Source organism: Colobus angolensis, unplaced genomic scaffold (genome assembly GCF_000951035.1).
Source record: "Colobus angolensis palliatus isolate OR3802 unplaced genomic scaffold, Cang.pa_1.0 Scaffold10, whole genome shotgun sequence".
Taxonomy (NCBI): domain Eukaryota; kingdom Metazoa; phylum Chordata; class Mammalia; order Primates; family Cercopithecidae; genus Colobus; species Colobus angolensis.
The window spans coordinates 12,639,102-12,662,853 of record NW_012110919.1 but is presented as its reverse complement, the minus strand read 5'-3'; the positions used below and the strand labels follow the sequence as shown (position 1 = coordinate 12,662,853).

General features: G+C 41.4%; 1 protein-coding gene across 1 annotated transcript in view; it reads right to left on the bottom strand.

Annotated features, from left to right (window-relative positions):
• Positions 1-23,752, bottom strand: part of UTP20 (UTP20, small subunit (SSU) processome component, homolog (yeast)) — a 109,965-nt gene that overhangs the window by 4,212 nt on the left and 82,001 nt on the right. Inside the window, exons 41-55 of the mRNA XM_011936931.1 lie at positions 20,147-20,245; positions 18,482-18,649; positions 16,617-16,783; positions 15,553-15,694; positions 14,085-14,201; positions 12,111-12,281; positions 11,442-11,573; positions 10,832-10,942; positions 9,057-9,136; positions 8,551-8,620; positions 8,254-8,436; positions 7,384-7,515; positions 6,572-6,704; positions 2,804-2,991; positions 1,164-1,235 (exon numbers count right to left, since the gene is read on the bottom strand). Of these exons, the coding sequence (XP_011792321.1) occupies positions 1,164-1,235; positions 2,804-2,991; positions 6,572-6,704; positions 7,384-7,515; positions 8,254-8,436; positions 8,551-8,620; positions 9,057-9,136; positions 10,832-10,942; positions 11,442-11,573; positions 12,111-12,281; positions 14,085-14,201; positions 15,553-15,694; positions 16,617-16,783; positions 18,482-18,649; positions 20,147-20,245 (1,965 nt within the window). The remainder of the gene's footprint in view (positions 1-1,163; positions 1,236-2,803; positions 2,992-6,571; positions 6,705-7,383; positions 7,516-8,253; positions 8,437-8,550; positions 8,621-9,056; positions 9,137-10,831; positions 10,943-11,441; positions 11,574-12,110; positions 12,282-14,084; positions 14,202-15,552; positions 15,695-16,616; positions 16,784-18,481; positions 18,650-20,146; positions 20,246-23,752) is intronic.

Sequence of the window (23,752 nt, the reverse complement as noted above, 5' to 3'; positions counted from 1 at the left end):
GCTCAATGAAACCTCTGCCTCTGGGTTCAAGCGATTTTCATGCCTCAGCCACCCCAGCAACCGGGACTACAGGCCACCACGCTCAGCTCATTTTTGTATTTTTAGTAGAGACAGGGTTTTGCTATGTTGGCCAGGCTGGTCTTGAACTCCTGGCCTCAAGAGATCTGCTCATCTCGGCCTCCCAAAGTGCTAATGTTACAGGTGTAAGTCACCACGCCAACCTCATTTTACATTTTTAATGACAGCTTTCACCTCTACCTCCATTAAATTCCTTCAGCCATTCTACATAGAAATACCTATTTCTCTCTCTCTCTCTCTCTCTCTCTCTCTCTCTCTCTCTCTCTCTTTTTTGATACGGAGTCTAGCTCTGTTGCCAGGCTAAAGTGCAGTGTGGAGATTTCAGCTTACTGCAACCTCTGCCTCCCCAGTTCAAGAGATTCTCCTGCCTCAGCCTCCCGCGTAGCTGGGACTACAGGCATGTGTCACCATGCCCAGCTAATTTTTGTCTTTTTAGTAGAGATGAGGTTTCACCATGTTGGCCAAGATGGTCTTGAACTCCTGGCCTCAAGTGATCCACTTGCCTTGGCCTCCCAAAGTGCTGGGATTACAGGCATGAGTCACCGCACCCAGACCCCTATTTGGGAATTTTAAATGGAGCAAAGAGTAATCCCAACACAGACCCAGAGTTGACAAGACATATGTGTATTTGAACATATATATGAGTGTATGTCTGTATTTCATCTAATCCCCCAAGCATTAAGATAGATTCAAAACAAAACAAAATAACAAATGTAAGCCTATTCCTAGACTGCTGATAGAATAGGCCCCTTCTTTCTTTTTGAGACAGACTCTCGCTCTGTCACCTAGGCTGGAGTGCAGTGGCGTGATGTTGGCTTACTGCAACCTCTGCCTCCCACGTTTAGGCAATTCTCCCTGCCTCAGCCTCCCGAGTAGCTGGGATTACAAGCGCCTGCCACCATGCCTGGCTAATTTTTTTGTATTTTTAGTAGAGATGGGGATTCGCCATGTTGGCCAGGCTCATCTCGAACTCCCGACCTCAGGGGATCTGGCCGCCTAGGCCTCCCAAAGTGCTGGGATTACAGGTGTGGGCCACGGTGCCCAGCTGGCCCCTTCTTTTAAACTAGGAGAACTACAATTCTTACCTGTTCTCCTAGAGACTGATCCAAGAATTTGGAATGCAATTGATGGCAAGAGGCGAGAGAGATACTTTTCATCTGTGAAAAGAAAATGGACATTAGTAGACAAGATAGACACAGGACATTTCTGATTGTTTTTTAAAAACTAAACATAATAACTATAATACAACTAACATACTGGATTTTGCTCTGAATGACCACCTGTATAGATTTGGAGAGGAAAGGTTCATGACCAGAAATTGTGTAACTGTTCCCTTCTACCTGCCCTAAGCATTTCATCCCAAATAAATGGGATAGTTTCACATTCTGGCAAGAAACAGGTAATAATCCTCTACATTTTTTTTTTTTTTTTTTTTAGACTCTCACTCTGTGGCCTGGGCTGGACTGCAGTGGAGTGATCTTGGCTCACTGCAACCTCTGTCTCCTGGGTTCAAGCAATCCTCCTGCCTCAGCCTCCCAAGTAGCTGGGATTACAGGGGTCTACCACCGCACTTGGCTAATTTTTTGTATTTTTAGTATGTTGGCCAGGCTGGTCTCGAACTCCTGACCTCAGGTGATCCACCCACCTTGGCCTCCCAAAGTGCTGGGATTACAGATGTGAGCCACTGCGCCCGGCCAATCCTCTATATTACTAGTAGAGCACTTTGCAACAGTCCAATATTTTTTTCTTCCTCTTTTCTTCCCTTCTACCCTCCACTCATTCAATATTTATGGGGTTCCACTATGAGTGAGAAATTGTGCTAGGACCTAGGAAACCAGAGACACATATATCATGGCCCCTAACATTTTCTTTTCTTTCTTTTTTTGGGATAGGATCTCGGTCTTGCCCATGCTAGAGTGCAGTGGCATGATCACAGCCCACTGTAACCTTGACCTCCCCAGGCTCAGGTGATCCCCCTGTGTCAGCCTCCCAAGTAGCTAGGACTACAGGTGTATACCACCATGCCCAGCTAATTTTTGTATTTTTTGTAATGATAGGTTTTCGCCATGTTGCCCAGGCTAGTCTCAAACTCCTGAGCTCAAGTGATCTGTTCACCTCAGCCTCCCAAAGTGCTGGGATGACAGATGTAAGTCACCATGCCTGGCTTGGCCCCTGACATTTTCATGAACGTGATCTCATTTACATCATCAACAAGGTTATTAGGAGGCAAGACAGACAGTATTAATTTTATTTTCCAATGCTGATAAAGAACTTAAACATTAGCTGGGCGTGGTGGCACGCGCTTGTAATCCCAGGTACTTGGGAGGCTGAGGCAGAAGAATCCCTTGAATTCGGGAGGCGGAGGCTGCAGTTACCCGAGATCACACCACTGCACTCCAGCCTGGGTGACAGAGTGAGACTCCATCTCAGAAAAGAAAAAACAAAAACAAACAAACAAAAAAACCTAAACATATAATGGAAGATGGGCGTGCTAAATAAGCAAATTAAAAGTCTGACTACACTAATGGTCTAAAAATGATCTTTGAAAAAACCCTGGCCTTGAGAGTGACCCCTCTCCAGTGACTAATATTCCTATTGATTCACCTGTACAACAAATTGTTGGTTGGAAGAGTTTCTCCCAAGGGCTGGCCCAAAGATAGTTACATGAACCAGAAGGAACATCTTACAGTCACGAGGGAAGGAAAAGGTTTGACAGAAACCTTACCTTTTGGTCAAGGTCACTGGCTAGGAACTTGATTGCTACAGGTTCTGGGAGGTTTCTTTTAGTCTTTTTGGTATTCCATTTTTGAATAAGCTCCTCTGGCTGGCAAGAGGCAAAGAGTAATCCAAAAATCTGGGCTGCTGTGAGCCACACCCAGTTGTGTGGATGTCTCAGGTGAGAGTGCACATGACCTAAGGGAACCAAAAAGCATTCGCAGATGTCACACGGCCTTCCTGATTGTTTAGCGGTAAATATGACGAAGTGAAGCATTTACAGAGTATTATGTGTTTGGAGTGGGGAACCAAATATGAACAAAATAGGCCAGTGGCTGGGAAGTGGGGGCAGGAGATGAAAAGAGATTGGTTAATGTGCACAAAAATAGAATTAGATAGAAGGAATACGTTTCGTGTTAGACAGCACAGTAGGGTGACTACGGTTAACACTGATGTATTGCACATTTCAAAATAGCTGGAAGATTTGAAATGTTCCCAACACAAAAAGATAATAAGTTCAAGGGGAAGGATATTCTCGTTACCCCAATTGGATCACTGGACATTGTATGCATGTATCAAAATACCATAGATACCCCATAAGTAGGTATAATTATGCATCAATTTAGAAAACGACAAATAGTCCTTGCTTCCCAAAAGCCCACAGAAGCTAGAGAGAAGTGAGGTGGAAGAAGCACTGGAAACGACTAGAAAACCAACTCCTAGAGTGGTTAAATGACTCTAATGGGGCACAAACAGACCAGTTTCATAAGAACTAGTTTCAGAGTCAAGGGAGATAAGGTGAAATTAACAGTTACATTTTCTTTCTTTTTTTTTTTTTTTCTGAGACAGGGTTTCATTCCCATCGCCCAGGCTGGAGTGCAGTGGTATACTCTTGGCTCACTACAACCTCCTGGGTTCAAGCAATGCCCCTGCCTCTGCCTCCTGAGTAACTTACTCAGGCACTCACCACCACACCCAGCTAATTTTTGTATTTTTAGTAGAGACAGGGTTTCATCATGTTGGCCAGGCTGGTATCAAACTCCTTAAGCGATCCACCTGCCTCAGCCTTCCAAAGGGCTGGGATTACAGGTGTGAGCCACCGTGCCTAGCCAACAGTTACATTTTCTAAAGTAATATAAGTATGTATACAGGTATAGGTTTGTTTCTAATCAGTAGAATTCGTGGCTCCAAGTAGCTGCCTGTAAAGCTATCATCTACTTACTGAAGGTTTTCTATATGCCAGGGACAGGGCTAATTGTGTTACATGTATTATCTCATTTAGACATGTGTTACATGTATTATCTTATAACAATTCTGTGATGTTGGAATTATAATTTCTATCTTATAGATGAAGAAACAAGTGTTCCAGAGAGGCTGCGTGACATGCTAAGCTATAACAGGCAGAGCCAGGCCTGGGCCCCAGCTTGATCTGACCTTCAAACTCTTAATTCTTCAGCATTTTTGGCTACATGGCCATTCTCCATACACCATACTCAGAAAGTATTTTTTGTAGAGATGGGGTTTTGCCATGTTGCCCATGCTGGTCTCGAACTCCTGAGCTCAAGCAATCTGCAAGCCTCACCCTCCCAAAGTGCTGGGATGATAGGCATGAGCCACCATGCTCAGCCCAGACTCTAACATTTTTCATGAACATGATCTCATTTAACCATCAACAAAGTTCTCAAGAGGCAGCACAGACAGTATTAATCTTATTTCCCAATGCTTATAAAGAACTTAAACACATAATGAAAGATGGGCATGCTAAATAAGCAAATTAAAAGTCTGACTACACTAATGGTCTAAAAATTATCTTCGAAAAAACATCATTGGCCTTGAGTGTGACCCCTCTCCAGTGACCACCACTCCACTGAGCCCCAAACTTGCCCTTCCCTGCTGTATTTCCCCTCCGTGTAAAGTAAAAAGTAAAGAAAAAAAGTTTTAGGCTGGATGCATATCTCATACCTAGTTGGGAGGCTGAGGCAGTTGGATCACGAGGTCAAGAGATGGAGACCATCCTGGCCAACATGGTGAAACCCTGTCTCTACTAAAAATACAAAAATTAGCTGGGTGTGGTGGCGGGCGCCTGCAGTCCCAGCTACTCAGGAGGCTAAGGCAGGAGAATCGCTTGAACCTGGGAGGCAGAGGTTGCAGTGAGCTGAGATCGCACCACTGCACTCCAGCCTGGCGACAGAGCAAGACTCCGTCTCAAAAAAAAAAAAAAAAGTTTTATAATGTGGGTGTTGGGGAACAGGATGGATTAACCATGTCATATCTCAGTTTTAGTCTTTGCTGCTATATTTCATAGACATATTTTTACTTTTGATATATACGAATCTCTGTAATAATGTGGCCATGTTGCAATGAAGCCACACCTGAGTAGGTCATACAGTAACCTTGTTATTTCTCACAAAATCTGAGTTCTGGCTCTTAAACCAGGTGAATATTTTATTTCATTTAACAACAGACCACATAAGTCGTGGTCCTGGCCAGGCGCAGTGGCTCACGCCTGTAATCCCAGCACTTTGGGAGGCCGAGGAGGGTGGATCACCTGAGGTCAGGAGTTCAAGACCAGCCTGGCCAATATGGTGAAACCCCATCTCTATAAAAATACAAAAATTAGCCGGGTGTGGTAGCATGTGCCTGTAATCCCAGCTACTTGGGAGGCTAAGGCAGAAGAATCACTTGAGCCTGGGAGGCAGAGGAGGTTGTAGTGAGCCGAGATTGTGCCATCGCCCTCCAGTCTGGGTGACAGAGTGAGACTCTGTCTCGAAAAAAAAAAAAAAAAAAAAAAAAAAAAAAAAGAAGAAGTGGTTCCATAAGATTATAAAACAGTTTGGCACTACTCATTAAAAAAAAAAATACACACTATATTTTTACTGTACCGTTTCTATGTTTGGCTACATTTAGATACACAAAGACCCTGTGTTACAAATGCCTACAGTATTCAGTACAGTACATACACGCTGCACAGGTTTTTAGCAATAGTTAGCAATAGGCTGGACCACATAGTCGAAGGGTGTAATAGGCTATACCATCTAGATTTGTCTAAGTATACTGTTAGGAAGTTCAAACAACAAAATCGCATAACGACATATTTCTCAGAACGTATCTCTATTGTTAGGTGATGCACAACTGTGTTGACAACTTGTGAAATCATTTAGTAAATAATGGCATATGTATATAATGGACTACTATATAGCTATTTAAAAAGATATCTACTAGGTGTGTTATAGATAGTAATATGCTTACTTAGGTACAAACAGGATATCAAAGTTTATATGGAACTAAGCAACCTCTCAAAAAAAACCCTATGCCTATTGAACAAAAGAAAGACTGGATGGAAATATTGACCACAAGTGCATACATCAAAACAATACATTGTACACCATAAATATATAGTTTTTACTTCTCAGTTGTACCTGAGGGAAAATAAATAAATAGGAAAAAAAGAGACACATATCTGAAATTATTAACTACCAAACAGGACTTTGAGAATTTTTTCCCTTCCTTTTATTTCCCCAGAATAAATATTCTTTCTTTTATAAATGAAAGGTATTACTTATGAAATCATAGATACGGTTTTTTTTTTTTTCCAGAAGGGAACATTTTCACTGTAATCACTCTGAAATAACCTTTTAAGTTTTTTCTCATGGACTCTTTTCCTGACATTGTATACTTTCTGAAGTATTCATATTCGAATTTCTCAAATCTACTTTCAATAATTCTATGACAACAAATGTATTTGTTTTTAGATTTAAATAAAAAAGGAAATACTTACTCCAGATTTTACTCAAAGTCTTAGCGGGTTTGGTAAACTGAATAATATTACATTCCTTGATAAGTTTAGTTATCAGTGTAAGAAAATTAAACAGAAGGCGATCTGCAGCTTTTTCTTCAGTTTCTTCCATGATCTAAAAACAAGACAGATGTAAATCAATATAAACAACAATCTGAAAGTATCTGATGGACATTTTTACTCCAGCATGTAAATCCACCCGTTTCAGAACCTCCCTTGGCACTCCTGACATTGTGGGCCAGATGATGCTTTGCTGTGGGGGCTGCCATGGGCACTGTAGGATGTTACCAGCATCCCAGCTCCTCTATGTTCTAGACGCCAGTAGCAACTCCACCCTCGATTTGTGACAATCAAAAATGTTCCCAGACATTGCCAAATGTCACCTCGGGGGGCAAAATCACCCGAGTTGAGAACCTTTGATCTTCATATACCATGAAGATACTTTAATCTCCCAACTGCCCCCCTTTTTTTTTGAGTCAGGGTCTTGCTCTGTTAGCCAGGCTGGAGTATAGTGGCACGGTCCTCCTGCCTCAGCCTCCTGAAAAGGTGGAATTACAGGCATGCGCTACCATGCCTGGCTATAGCGCTCATTTTATAAAGTTCCAACTACACTGAATTTTTGCTTTTATAATAAAGGACACTGTGTGAACACAAATATTTAATCGGTTAGCTATAAATAGATATAGCTATAAATATAAATATTTAACCTATAAGCTAATATCTAATCTGTTAGCTACATCACCACAAGTAAAACTGTAAGTTAGAAAAGTTGTATTCCCTAGCAAATTACTTACATCTTTAAAGTTTTCAGGATCAATTTCCTTTTCAATCACAGGAAGGACAGTTCCAAGTCTTTTCTCAAAATCAACTCCTTCGCTTTCCACAAACAAGCCACAGATCAGGGCAGCAAGCTGTCTATTTAAGCGCTACCAAAAATAAACCACAAGACAATGTCAAGAGAACTTGGGAGGCCTTTTCTGAAACTGTAAAATAAAGGTGGGCATTATTTTGTCCTCAACATTCAGAGACAATAAACATTTCTTTCTGATGCCAGAAATCAGTAAATTATGGGCTTTGATGGCCAATATACAAGATGTGGGGAAATTTTTACACCAAGAATAATGTTTTAAAAAGAGGCATTATTATTATCCACTGAGTACTTTAGTATTTTTTTTTTTCCATTTTAAATTAAAAGGAAATGGAAAGAAGTCTCATGCCCACCCCACATTAAGTGAGTATGCAACAAGTTACTCATTAACACAGGGCATATGTTGTTTATGTTTCACAAAGATGAGCCAACAATGATGGTGGGAGAGGTACCAAGTGGATAAAAGGATAAAAATTACATTTCAGAAATCGAATATGTAAAATTGGAAACAAAGGTATTCATCATTAGGAGCTGGTTAAGTCATTTATGATACATTCATGTAGTGGAATACTTTCCTAACAATAACATAGTATGAATACAGGTGATTTTTATATTACTTTCTATAACTTCTTACACTTTGGGAAACTTTAAGAATATACTATTTGCATAATCAGACAAAAATAACACTATGTGGGGAAAAAAACCAATTCAACAGTGTATAACATATATTCTTACTTCAACTATGATCCCCAAAGCTAAGACTTGTCACTGAACTGTGACTAACAGCAACGCACACCTTTTTTGCTCCAAACCAAGTGGTAACCATATCAAACAGCCAGTCTTTTTTCTCGAGGCTGATTTTACCAAGTAGGGACTTGATTGTCATGGATGCCATCTTTTTGCACGTGGCAGAGTCATCATTGATTGTCATTAGACAAAGAGGGATAAAGAACATTCCACAGTTCTCATGGAGCAGCCCCTAAAAGAAAAGAGGCACGTGTGAGCACTCAGAATGGAATTCCTACAGATGCTCTAGCAAAGGGGGACTGAGGACTTCCAGGGGTCACGGGGCTTATCTCTGGGGTCACAGTACCTGAGGGAACGTGTCAAAGACATAGGCGATCATTTCCAAGGTGGACTCTCTCCCGGTCTCGTGTTCGTAACTAGAGGAAGGACATTAGGTGGATTTGTTAGTATCTTCTAAATTTACCAATAATTATTAAAAAATGTAAAACGTTGTATCAAGGTGTCAGTTTACTTCTTTAAAAAACGGAAAATGTTCTGTTTCCCTACTTTTAATGCTTGTATATATCCATTAAGCTACCATTGTGCAGTTTTAAATGCAATTGTGTCAGATTTCAACATTCTCCTAAGTGGACTCTTAGGACAATCAACCATTAAACTAGATTGAAAAGCAACTCAGAGAAAGGCTATGTGAAGCCAAGTACAATGTCTGATTACCGAGTTAATGAGTCATATAACAATATGCTCAGAGAATGCACCATTATGCTTAGGCCTCGTCCTTTTTAAGACAGCTGCCATGTTGAAGGGAAAGAAGAAACTACCCTCCGCCCATGTGTAGTTAATAGCTGAGCTTACTTCAGTTGAGCGAGCATGAATTCCAAGTTTGGTCTCAATTTGTCACCCAGGGGATAGTCAAGAATATATTTCAGAAAAACCTAGGAACAAAAGTCACACAGATGATTATTTGGATCTCGTCTCCAGTATTCCTGTTTCCTAAGCTGCTTTCTGGAACTCATTGGTAGGTTATAAAAACTTTCAAGAATGGCAATCAATCAGGCTTTCCAATGGACTCCAGCTAAATCTGCCTATAAAGTCAATACCAGCTGTGACTTTTCATTTCTCCCACCATTTATCTGGTCCTGCCCTATGGTGCCTGACAGAGACAAGCCCTGGCCCGCCACTGGCACTGTGGTTTAAGACTTCAAATCTAAGCCCACAGGTTGGAAGCTGATCTCTCTGTGACAGGTGTGACAGGTGTACCACAGTATGGACTATGGTCCAACCTGGTATCTCCCCTTCAACAAGAGTAACAACATAGTGATAATATCAATACTGATAGTAATAACTAATGCATTTACTATAAACCCTCTATGTGCCAAGCACTGCGTTAAGTGTCTCTCAGTTAAATCTCATCATTCCCATAGGAAGTATGTGATAACAGCCCATTTTCTAGTTGAAGGGAATAAAGTTGGTCCAGAGACAATAAGAAACTTGCTCAGGTGACACTGCCAGAATTCCACGCCTAGTCTGTGTTCAAAGGCTGCACTTTCAAACCACTGTAGTATCTAGCTTCCTTTATTAATAAACTGTGAGAACTAAGCGACATCATTCAAGTTTCCAAAGCCTGCCTTTACCTAGCCATAAAATGGGGATACTGTTTCTTCTGAAGGGTACTTGTAAACAGAGGTCATGCATTTAAAATGCTAGGCACACAGCTAGTGCTTAATAGCAGTTGACCCTTCTTCTTCCTAACAGTCGCCAAGCAATTATTTCCAGAGACATGCATCTTCCCTTCCTGGCCTCCTCAGCAGCCCAAACCCACCTGCAACCCTGAGTTCCTATTTCCAACTTAGACCTTTCCACCTCCTTGGGCACAGTATGTGCTCATAAAATTAGATATTGACAGATGTATGGATACAAACCTGATCCTGTCACTCCTCTCCCTAAGGATTTAAATAGCTCCTTACTATTAGAAAAAGCCCCGCTGGGCGCCATGGCTCACGCCTGTAATCCCAGCACTTTGGGAGGCCAAGGTGGGTGGATCACGAGGTCAAGAGATTGAGACCATCCTGACCAACATGGTGAAACTTCATCTCTACTAAAAATACAAAAATAAGCTGGGCATGGTGGCGGGCGCCTGTAGTCCCAGCTACTTGGGAGGCTGAGCCAGGAGAATCGCCTGAAAATGGGAGGCGGAGGTGACAGTGAGCCGAGATCACACCACTGCACTCCAGCCTGGTGACAGAGCGAGACTCCATCTCAAAAAAAAAACAAAAAAACAAAGCCCAAAATCTTTAACAAGACCACAAGGTCCTGCCCAACCTGGCTCCCCACCCCTCAATTCACTTACCTGTGTTGAGCTCCTCAACCGAGCTAAGCTCTCACTCACCTCAAGCCTCTACTGCCCTCTCACCGGTAAAACTAAGTCTTTTTCTTCCTTCAAATTTTGGCCAGCCCGTCAGTCCCCAGAAAAGCCTCCCCTGACCTCCTGCACCAGGACGCCTGAGTCTCAGCATAAAGCACCAACATGACACAAGGTAGTCTTCAGAATTCAGCCAATGTTGACACCTCTGCCAGACAGATGCGGCAGGGCCCAGCCCTTGCTACGGGGATAAGTGCTCTCTACAAACCTGTCTGCACTGGACCCTGGCAGGTTCACTTTGTGCAGAGACTGCCAACTTGGATACTTTCCGCATGACATCATCGATTTCTGGGACCAACAGCTTTCTTGATAAAATTGCCTAAGATACAAAAGGAAAAGACATACTCATTTCATGTGTTCTGCTGCAGATGGATGGAAGCAGAGTTGATGCTAAAGCAATCACAGGAAATTTTCAAACACAGTAGAGTAACTTCAAAAGAAAAAAGGATACACACTTAAGCACAAAGAACACACAACACTTAAACGTATACTTCAAATTGGTAAAAATTGTGAATTTTAAAAAATGGTGTGTTTTATGTTATGTACATTTTACTACACTAAGAAGAAAAACATATAAATAAAAAGATAATACCTGTATTTGTAGAGAATTCCCTAGAAATGTTAACACAGAGCTCACATTTAAACACTTTTCATAAGCAAATGTTTGCCTGTAATTGACCCACCAAAATCATAATAATCTTTACAAATTACTCAATTTCAGAAGTCTACGGCTAGTCAAAACATTATGATCCATGTGTTCAAAATATCTGCTGTGAAGCTCATAAACTGTAACAGTCAACATTCTGGTGACACCATACCTTCAGAAGACCAAAGGCAGTGGCTTGTCTTGAAGTATCATAAATGTCCTCCTCAGCATAGGCCAGTAGAACTTGGAGCTGTTTTTCAGTTATCTGGTAAGACTTGACTTTCTTGACAAGTATGGTCACACACTGCAAGTTACAATAGTGATGTTAACCGCCAGCACATCCCACAGTTGGGATCCAGTGAAATGACAAGGACTTAACACAACACACAAGTATGCTTTTCCACACAGGATGCCAGCCCTCTAGCCTTGGCAAATAACTCTGGAAAAAATTCTGGCCATAACAACAAAGGGCAATGGGGAAAACTAACTTTGATGTTAATCCTGGTTCTAGTTTTTTATGAGCCAGGGTCTCGCTCTGTCACCCAGGCTGGAGTGCAGTGATGTGATCACAGCCCACTGCAGCCTCTAACTCCTGTCAAGTGATCGTCCTGCCTCAGCATCCCAAGTAGCTGGAACTACAGGTACACATCACCATGCCCAGTTAATTTTTTTTTTTTTTAATGTAGAGACAGGGTCTCGTTAAGTTGACCAAGCTGGTCTTGAACTCTTAGGCCCAAGCAGTCCTCCCACCTCATCCTCCCAAAGTGCTGGGATTATAGGTGTAAGCCACTGCATCCGGCTCCATCCTGGCTTTTTCCAAGTGCAAGTGAAGACATCTCACCTTGAAACAATTGACCACCAGGTGGAAGTTCTGGCCCCTGGCAGCCCCCAGCTTTGCATAGTCCTTCAGCAGAAGGAAGAGGTGTTTTGTCAGCTGCTCTGCTTTTGTTTCTATGGAAGGCAGCGGGAACTTCAAGACCCAGATGAGGCATTGTAGAGCACCTGTGATCACCTGAAAAAAACAAAACAAAACACCACCAACTTGTGATGTGACCGAATCCAACAATCCAGCACCTGAGGCTATGCAGACTCTTTAAATGATTGTGCCGAATAAATAAGATGCTAAGCCCAGTCCACTCTGGAAGAACTGTGCCCAAAAGGTAAGAAGATAAAGACGTTTCCATTTCCTGATTGTAGAAGAATTTATTGCTTATCCATAACAATGGATCCTTATGATGGTAGATCATAAGGAAATAAGAAAAGGCACCATATTCTTTTCATAATTTAATCTTTGTTTAAACATTTTTGGGCTGGTCTTGAACTCCTGGGCTCAAGCAATCCTCCTGCCTCAGCCTCCCAAGAGCTGGGGTCATAGGGCCGAGCCACCAAGCCCGGCCATATTTTTAACCTGCTTATAGGGGTTTATGGAGGTTATATGATTTGGATAGGTTGGTCAATTTTACAATTCTTTTTGGAAAAATACATCTTAAATGACTTTTATGTTTTCTAGAATGGTACTTCAATGTAATCTACTCTTACTAAGCTTGAATTAGGTATACAAGGCACTCTACTGGGTATTATAAATACAAAGATAAAAAGGATACTATCTCTGCACTTACGCAGCAGATGGTTAATTCAGAAATTAGGCATAGGAACAATTGACTAACAGTTAATATAGTTAAGTGCTATTGCAAAAGATATGGAAAAAGTGTGCTGAGCTCCCTGAACTTCCAAGGCCAAACCTTTGAAAGCACCTGGATCAGCTAGTTCAGCTCTATCTAATAATACCTGTGCTGCTCTGGCTGCTGAGAGCTCCTCAGTGGGCTGGATTAAGACACAGAAGAGCGAGCCTGGGAGTCAGAAAGACGTTGGCTTACATCCCAGCTCTGCAACTGATTACCTGTTTGACTCTAGAGATGTTACTTAACCTCTTGGCACCTTCATCTGTAAAGCAGGTGATATGAGAAAAATGGGACCTGTGTAGGCATTGGAGTCTGACAGACCTAGGTTCATAGCCTAGACCTGTACCTAGACCCTCGCCCTAATTTTCTCATTTATAAAACAGAAATAGTAAGAATATATGCCTCAGGGAGGGTTGTGAGGATCAGAAATAATGTTCTTCGGATTCACAGCGTGGAGCAGTAATAGTAACAAAGGTGACAATGATGATGACTTACCGGTAAGGGGACAAAATCCTTCACCCTCATGAAGTTGTGAGGATCAAATGAAATACTTAATGTACCTAGGGGGGCTTTTAAAACTGTTAAAGTCTATCCAAATTTATAGAATTAGTAAATTGGGAAGTGATTTAATGTAGCAAATAGTGGTAGTTCATGATGTCATAAATCCCTTTAAAAACTCAATCATCTCGGCCAGGCACAGTGGTTCACACCTGTAATCCCAGCATTTTAGGAGGCCGAGGTGGGCGGATCATCTGAGGTCAGGGGTTCGAGACCAGTCTGGCCAACATGATGAAACCCTGTGTCTACTAAAAATACAAAAGTTAGCCGGGCATGGTGGTATGCACCCGTAGTCCCCGCTACTTGGGAGGCTGCGGCGAGGCTGAGGCAGAAGAATCCCCTGAACCTGGGAGGTGGAGGTTGCAATGAGTCAAGATCGCACCATTGCACTCCAGCCTGGGTGACAGAGCTACTCTGTCTCCAAAAAAAGAAAAAAAAACCCACCAACCAAACAAACAAAAAAACCTCAATCATCTCATAAAGCTTGAGCCCAAGCATAACCATTAGGTATTCTGCAAAACATAGTTCTTCTGAAGAATAAAATGCTCCAATGCAGAGTGCAAACCGATGCTTACCTTCACATCCATGGAGCCCAGGCAGTCTATGAGGAGAGACACAAAAGGATCCAGCATTTCCAGGACATGTTCACTTGAAGACTTGATCTTGGAAGTCTTCAGACTCAGATGCAGCAGCTAACAGAGTTCAGAAAGATATTTCACATTAGTTGCCCATTAGACCAGATGAGTTAGGTAAATGTGAAATGATGTTTAGAGAAAAGCAAATGTTAAGATACTTCTATTTGAAATGATAAAATATTTTAAGGAATGACAAACTGCCTGAGAGAGTCTCAGTAAGTCAAGGTGAGAGCTTGCTATGCAGCTGAGATGCTACGTCTGTTTACCAGAGTCCATTTTCTCAGGATCTACTGTGATTCCAGGCACTGGCTCAGTACGCAGGACATGGCAATAACCAGGATGGACATGGTCTCTGCCTTGATGGATCTTAGGCAGACTCTAAGGAAATAACGACATGCACAGGTAGGGTGCTTTGAGAGTTCTGTGGGAATCTGGTAGAGCAAAGAGTGGGTGGTGAGCTCCTAGGGCAGGAAAGAGTATGTGACTTTCTAGATGGAAAGGGAAGCCACGGTGGCTGGAATGTGTGTTAGAAAAGTATGAGTCAATGAAGGGTTTTAAAAAGGAAATGATCAGATTTGTTCTTTTAAAAGCTCACCATCTTTTATTTCATTATTATTACTGTTATTTTTTTAGAGACAGGGTCTCACTATATTGTCTACGCTGGAGTGCAGTGGTATGATAATAGCTCACTGCAGCCTCAAACTCCTGGGCTCAAGTGATTCTCTCACCTTACCCTCCTGAGTAACTAGGACTACAGGTACATGTCATCACATCTGGCTAATTAAAAAATATATATATATTTTTTTTGTAGAGACAGAGTCTTGCTATGTTGCCCAGGCTGGTTTCAGCAGACTCCTCTCCTCAAGTGATCCTCCTGCCTTAGCCTCCCGAAGTGCTGGAATTATGGGTGTGAGCCACCATGTCTGGCCACTCACCATCTTTTAAAAAAATTCAAAGTGGTTCAGAGGGGCTCATGGGCAAAGCACCAGTAAGACCTTAATACATATTAGAGCAGAATCATTAATTCTGGGACAATTATATCTTTTAATGTAAGTGCTGGAAGAGATAAATAGTAAATGGACCAATGTACCTGTAGAAAAAAAAAAATCTAAAATGTATTTACAGTAAGGCATTTCCAATGGAAGTGAGCAGTACTAGAAATTCAACAGAAGGCCGGGTGCGGTGGCTCACGCCTATTATCCCAGCACTTTGGGAGGCTGAGGCAGGAGAATCGCTTGAACCTGAGAGGTGGAGGTTGCAGTGAGCCGAGATCGTGCCATTGCACTCCAGCCTGAGCAAAAAGAGCGAAACTCTGTTTCAAAAAAAAAAAAAGAAAGAAATTCAACAGAAGATTAAAAGGTGCAGACTCCCTGAAAGTAGCAAGTCTCATTTTAAGGTTAATTCTTACCCGAAGCCCGGACTCAATAAATATGTACATGTTGGTTTTCCTGCTCACAACAGCTTTCTGTCCACCTCGAACTGGAGTTGGGGGAAGCAGAAGGCAGCTCTGGGGTGGTAGACGTGGATCTGGTGCTGGGGCTACTGGATTTCTGTCAATCACGTGACGTGAGAAGAGGGGAAAGAACACTGTCAGCTGCATTCCAAGAAGTCACAGTGGCCCTTCTAAAGTGACGACAGCCCAGCACTAAATAATGTGCCATTTGCTCAGGTTGTGCACCCTCCCCCAAACCCCAAACCATGAGACACAGAAGATTATTAGGCTGTTGATTAAGGTTACTAGGACAATATATTTACATTAAGATCAACAGCAGGACACTCCCTTGTTCAATTCCTGAAAATAAATGCCAATGAGTCTCTCTTAGACCACAGAAACAAAAGGAAGTTTACTAATATATAAGATTTCTTTTTTTTTTTTTTAACTCTGTTGCCCAGGCTGGAGTGCAGTGGTGCGATCTCGGCTCACTGCAACCTCCGCCTCCCATGTTCAAGTGATTCTCCTGCCTCTGCTTCCTGTGTAGCTGGGATTACAGGTGCCCAGCACTATGTCTGGCTCATTTTTGTATTTTTAGGAGAGACGGGGTTTCACCAAGTTGGCCAGGCTGGTCTCAAACTCCTGACCTCAGGTGATCTGCCCATCTCAGCCTCCCAAAGTGCTGGGATTACAGGCATGAGCCACCGCACCCGGCTTTTAAGATATTTTAACATCTTTTAAGGTCTCAATCTCTGTTTAATCAGAATATAAGATATAGATTTTAAATCTATCCTATCTTTGAACCAATAAATCTTTAAAACAAAATGGTATCAGAGAAATGCCAAAATAATTGTCTGCTGTCACAGCTACCTCATTTATGAGAAAATCTCATGTTGAAATGTATCACACCATAAAGCACCATCTGAGAACTCAAGTGGATACAATTTTATGTTTTACTAAAGGAAAGTATTAAAACAACCCACAGAATGGCTTATCAGACGCAGAGACCTAAATGACAGTTTGTTTTTTTTCCAACTTACTTTTCTTTCTCTGTTAACAGGGGAAGATTTTCACTGATCAAACCATAACTGAGTAATAGAATGGATTCAGCCGTCATTTCCTGATTTACAATTAATCCCACTGTGATTCGGCGTAAAGTTTCATGAACTTTTCGGGCCAGTTTCAAACTCGTGGTATTTTGTAAGATCTAAAGGCAAAACATAAATGTCATGCTGAGATGACACAGAAAAGCATTTTGATTTGTCATAATGGTGGTTTTCTTTTATATATTGGCTTTCTAATATGTTTGGCTTTCTCCTAATTAAAAAACATTCTTAATATAATTTCAAACACAGATATAACATATAAGGTGAAAGTGACCTATAATCTCAATCCCAGGAAGAACCACTGTGCAGGCTTGTGAGCCTCGGGGTTTCCTCCACTCCCTCCCTGTTCTCTGCTGGTGAGGCCTCAGGGCACAATGCCAGAGATCTGAGACTCCTGAGTTAACATCAACTCTCCTGGTACATTAACAGGAGTAACTTAGAGGCAAACACACACACACACACACACACACACACACAATCAACAAAATGTATTCACTCCTCATAGGAAACCACGAGAATGAAGTGCTGTCATGGCCAAGCCTCAGGGTCTGATATCAATTATTGGGCCAAATCAGAGGAACCTAATGGGAACCAGGATCAGCAACCTCAGGAAATACTCGGTGCTTCAGAGTTATTATCTTGCATGAGACATAGTATTAATAAATCTCAATACCTTGGAGGGACTTTGTAATATACATCATGGATATATGTGCTCTGTTGACTCTTTTTCATCCTCAAAATGCATCTAACACTCTTAGATAAGGCTCAGATAAAACTAAACGCATTCTAGGAGTAATTATGGAGTTCATCTAGCACCAGAACATTTAGACCTAATGTAATTCATGTCAATAGATAGCGCTCTTTGCTCTAGTTTTAATATACAAAACTAATAAATCAATAACATTTACTGATGTTCACCTCTGCAACAGGCACAGAAATCAACAGGAAGGTGGGTAAATTACAGTCCCTGAGCTTCAGGAGGCAGAATGAAACCATGGTAGGAATGTGAACTTGGATCAGAAAGATCTGGAACTAAACCCTGACTTTTCTCTTTAACCATATTCCGTTCTACCTTTCCAAGCCTGAATTTTCTTATTTGTAAAATGGAAGTACCATCAATCTCACAGGGTGTGCAGATTAGGAGAGAGAATGTAGCAGTGCTTAGAATATAATATGTCAATAAATGCCAGTTTTCTTCCTCTTGGCAACCTGGAAGTGGCAACCTGTGTCCAAAAGTTTTCTAATATATATTTACTCATAATTAAAATGAATTTTTTTGTAAATGTAAATATACATTTTTAATCAAGACAGGTTCTTGCTATGTTGCCCCGGGCTGGTCTCGAACTCCTGGACTCAAGCAATTCCTGCCATCTTGGCCTTCCAAAGTGCTGGATTTACAGGTGTGAGCCACCATGCCTGGCCTAAAATAAATTCTTAATAAAATTTCAAACATGGACATAACATATAAAGAAATGTTACTTATAACCTCAACCTCAGAGATAAGCACTATGTGGCTTGTGTGCCTCAGGATTTCTTCATGTTCTTAGCTGCTGACTTGACCTAGCTATAATCTTCATCTGCACTCAATTCCTGTTGCCTTTCTTTCTCATCTCAGGGTTTACACTGGGGACTATGACTTTTGAATCAAAGCACTCATTGGCCATATGGTCCTGGGGCCCTAGCACCTAAGGAAATCATGCACGATCAAGAACAGTGTTTCAGGTTGCCCCGCATCGTTCCTTTTAGGAACTCATGAGATTCCAATGCTGTGATCTCCTGAATTGCATTCAAGTCCTTACCTCTTTCAAGGGAAGGATAAGTTTTGTAACCTGATCTTTTCCTACAAACTTGCCCAGGATTTCATAAGAGTCATAACTTTTGCTTCTTCGTGCTTCCATGACTTTGGAGAGGATCTGCTTTACTTCCTTCTCTTCAGCAATAGCACCAAACAACTCATGGTTAAAAATCTTTGGAAGAAAAAGGACAAATGGCAATTATGTGAACTCAGCAAGATATGCCAACATATGCAGTTACTGAATAGAGGCCCTGGCATGTCCTAATCAAAGAAATGCAAGTTGGACTGGGCTCAAATTAGATGGAAGACATTTCTTTTAGAATGCACTTGTTTTCAATGCAATTTTGCATTTTCAATGCAAACACATAAGAAACACTTAAAGGCTGATACTAATGGGAAACAAAAATCCTTCACAGATGTACATATATAATTGTATGATGGTATAGACAGTTACTTCTTTTTTGATGCACCAAAGAGTAGCTCAATTTTCCTTCAAGAAGTTCTCAGAATCTTTGCAATCTAATTATTTACACTCTAATAATAAATTACAAATATTTGCAATCTAATTATTAATCTAATTAATTATCTTATTTTTTGAGACAAAGTCCCACTCTGTCACCCAGGCTGGAGTGCAGTAGTGTGATCTCAGCTCACTGCAACCTCTACCTCCTGGGTTCAAGCAATTCTTATGTCTCAGCCTCCCAAGTAGGTGGGAATACAGGCATTTGCCACCCCACCTGATTCATTTTTGTACTTTTAGCAGAGATGGGGTTTCACCACGTAGCCCAGGCTGGTCTCAAACTTCTGGTCTCAAGTGATCCACCCGCCTCAGCCTCCCAAAGTGCTGGGATTACAGGTGTGAGCCACTGTGCCTGGTCTAATGTAAATATTTAAATTGAAATTCAAAATGTTAGTGTCTACATTTTAAAACAAATGAACAAAAACTTATGTGGCAAATTTATTCTCTTCACAATTGTAGCCTCCAAATTAGCACACTATCCTATTTTTTCTTTTCATTTTTTTTGAGACAGAGTCTCACTCTGTCGCCCAGGCTGAAGTGCAGTGACATGATCTGTGCTCACTGAAACTTCCACCTCCCAGGTTCAAGCGATTCTCCTGCTTCAGCCTCCTGGGTAGCTGGGATTATAGGCGCGCACCACCATGCCTGGCTAATATTTGTATTTTTGTTAGAGACGGGGTTTCACCATGATGGCCAGGCCGGTTTTGAACTCCTGGCCTCAAGTGATCTGCCCACCTCAGCCTCCCGAAGTGTTGGGGTTATACAGGCATAAGCCATATCACCCAGCCCAATTTTAAAAGTTATTAGTAATTTCCCACTGTATTATAAATAAAGCTCCTGTGAACATAATTTATTTCTTAGAAATAGATTCTTAGATGTGACTGAAAATCTTTTCTCATATCAAAAGCTCTTGATACAAAATGGCAACTTACTTTCCGGAAAGATCATACCAATTGATGACCTCCTTGTAGTGATAGAGTGCCCATCTCACTTTAGTCTTAGCTTTTTAAACCTCTGCTAATCTAAAAGATGAGGTGTTACATTATTTTCATTTTTATGGGCTATTATCATTTCTTATTTTGTGAATTGATTTTTTTGTGTCATTTGCCCACTTAAAAAAAAATTAGAATTCATTTCTGTAAGTCTTACCTCAATCATTATATCCAAACAAGAGTCCAAATCCCCGACTTGCAGCTTATTGGTGAGGCCTTGCAGCAACATGTGAACAGTGAAAGTCAGCACATGGACCTAATGTAAGATGCAGAGTAACAATATGAATGTTAACAACGTCACACTAGGAAAACATAAGATCTAGGAAGCACTGCAAAGAGCACACTCAGAGTTTATATGTCTTTTATTACCAGGAGAAGCTTCGACAAATGACACATAGTTATTTCACTATCTAAAATCTTGTAACCAAATGATCACTTTGTATCAAAGGTGTTCAGAAACACACTACCCTTCTTAGATCTATTGTTGGGACTAAACCAGGCCAGTGATTTATAAAGAGAGGCACAAGAGTCTTGAACTTTATTTTTATTTATTTATTTATTTATTTATTTATTTTGCAGACAGAGTGTTGCTCTTGTAGCTCAGGCCAGAGTGCAATGGCGTGATCTCGGCTCACTGCAACCTCCGTCTCCCGAGTTCAAGACATTCTTCTGTCTCAGCCTCCCGAGTAGCTAGGATTACGGCCCCACCCGTCACCATGCCTGGCTAATTTTTTTTGTACTTTTAGTAAAGATGGTGTTTCATCATGTTGGTCAGCCCGACCTCGAACTCCTGACCACAGGTGATCTGCCTGCCTCAGCCTCCCAAAGTGCTGTGATTACAGGCGTGAGCCACTGTGCCTGGCCAAGAATCTTGAACTTTACAAAAAGAAGACCAACCTGTGAATTAAGGAGCTTGCCCATGTTGAATGCAATCAAAGCTTGTAAATAAAAGGTTATGAAGGAAACAAGTTTTTGCACCCCATAGCAACCAAGCTGATGTTTCCTGAGAGTTTACTACAGGGTAGGTACTGTATGAATACCTTGCATGTATTACATCATTTAAGCCTCACTCAGCCAATCTATGGAATAGGTACTACATTATGAGCAGTTTTTAGATGAGGAAGCTGAGGCACAAAGAGGTCATGGGTAGGAACTGGTGGAGTGAAGATTAGAAGCCAGTCTCAGGCTCTACAACAGGTTATCCTGCCTCTCAAGCTTTTTGAATTCTTTATGCTGCTTCTAGGGCTGTGAAATTATCAAGGTAAATATCAGATAATGGTCATAGGCTAAGGAAACATTTAGTTGTCAAAACATAGATTGGGTCTTAAAGGTATAGTTTCTTATGTACCTCCTTGTGATCTTTAATTTTTTTTGGAGGCAGAGTCTTGTTCTGTTGCCCAGGCTGGAGTGCAGTGGTGCGATCTCAGCTCACTGCAACCTCTGCCTTCCGGGCTCAAGAAATTCTTATGCCTCAGTCTCCAAAGTAGCTGGGATTACAGGCATGTGCCACCATGCCCAGCTAATTTTTATATATACCTATTTTTTAGTAGAGACAGGGTTTCAGCATGTTGGCCAGGCTGGTCTTGAACTCCTGACCTCAAGTGATCTGCCCACCTCAGCTTTCCAAAGTGCTGGGATTACAGGTGTGAGCCACAGCATTCGGCCCCTACTTGTGATCTTTAAGTACTTTTATATATAGACGGGTTCCCAATTTACATTGTTTGGATCTATGATTTTTCAACTTTATAATGGATTTATTGGGACACTGTCTCATCAAAAAAGTCAAAAAGCATCTGTATTTGAAATGTTTGCTGTGAAATTTATATATATATTTTTTGAGACAGGGTCTTGCTATGTCATCGTGCTGGTTTTGAACACCCCGGGCTCAAGGTGTTCACCTCCCACTTCGGCCACCTGAGTCGCTGGCACTAAAGGTGCACACGACTGTGCCCAACTCTCCTATAACTGTAAAAAATCCTTTTGGTGGGGGTGAGGATGACGAGCGATGCTCGAAGAGAACAATTTTGGTACAGTCTACATGATTAATACTAAAGCTGAAATCAGTTGTTCTCTCAACTCTAATTTAGTTATTTTAACAAATAATGGGATAGACTTGAAGAACAGATGGTTAGAGAAAAAAAGCGCTACTCATTTAAATACCTCAGGTGTTCCTTAAAAATGTGTGCATGAATCCCCAAGAACAGAGATGTGTTCCTCCTTGTATGTCCAGTTCCCAATAGACCATGTCTCGCAATGCTGTGGTGGTGGCAGTGGCCTTGAAATGGGGATGGGTGGAGCTACAACTCTGGGAGGGGAAGTTTCCTCTACATTCATTGGAACTATAGTTCTGAGAGGGTTGGCCTAGTCTAGTTGCTTTTCTCTTTCTGTCTTGCCATTGTTTGGCCCCTGACATGGGCACAGCTGCAGGAGGCACATGGCAGAGTGGGAAAAATAAAGCCCCAGTTTTCTAGCAGAAAGACTTAAACGAATGCAAAAATTAAGTGTCAGCAAAGAAATAGAAGATCTAAAGAAAAAATAAATGAATATTTTAGAACTGAAAAACCCAAAAACTGAAATAAGAAACTCATTGGATGAACTCAATTGCAGAAAGATATGAAAGAGGGAAGAGTCAGTTAACCCGCAGATAGACCGAAAGAAATTATCCAACCGAAACAGAGTGGAAGAAGAGCAAAATATATATATCTATACAAATACAGCCTCAGGAACCAGTGGGAGAAAAACAAACATTCATTTCACTGGAGTCCCAGGAGAGGAGAAAGAGTGCACTGCAGGAAACTTATTTTAAAAAATACTGGGGCTGGGTGCGGTCGCTCATGTCTGTAATCCCAGCATTTTGGGAGGCTGAGGCAGGCAGATCTCTTGAAGCCAGGAATTTGAGACCAGCCTGGATAACATGGTGAAACCCCATAGCTACTAAAAATACAAAAACAATTAGCTGGGCGTGGTGGCTCATGCCTGTCATCCCAGCTACTTGGGAGGCTGAGGGATGCGAATTGCTTGAACCTGAGAAATGGAAGTTGTAGTAAGTCAAGATCACACCGGTGCACTCCAGCCTGAGTGACAGAGCAAGACTGTCTCCAGAAACAAAACAAAACGAAACAAAAACACAAACAAATACTGGCTGAATCGTCTTCAAATGTGGCCAAGAATCTCAGCAAATGCCACACAGAGTAAACCCAAAGAAATCCACACTTAGACACATCATGATCAAACTGCTGAAAAATAATGGCAAAGCCTTTAAAGCAGCCGAAGATAAACAGCACATTAGTAAGAAGGGGGCAACAAATTGAATAACTCATCAGAAAGGCAGGAAGGGATGCTTCATAATTTGTAAGTGTGATGATGGGGTTTTTGTGTTTATGTGTGAGATGTGTCTCCTTCAACCTTGTTACAATAGTTGGGCATTATCTGCCTGATGTGGAAAAAAAAGAAAAGACAGGTTGGAAGGAAGTAGAACAATATTTTTAAAGGAAAGAACTAAACAGCTAAAAAGAAAGAACCGTTAAAGTGAAATTATATATCCAGCAACAATATGTTTCAGGAATGAAGGTAAAAGGAAGACATTCATAGAAGAAAACTAAGAGACTCTGTTCCCATCGTGCCTGCTCCACAGCATTGCTAAAGGACACCCTCTAGACTACGGGAAAATGATATTAGAAAGAAGCGTGGAAATTCAGAAATGAAGGAAGAACAGCAGAAACAGTAAATCTCTAGGTGGAACAGACTACTGTCCTCTTTTTTT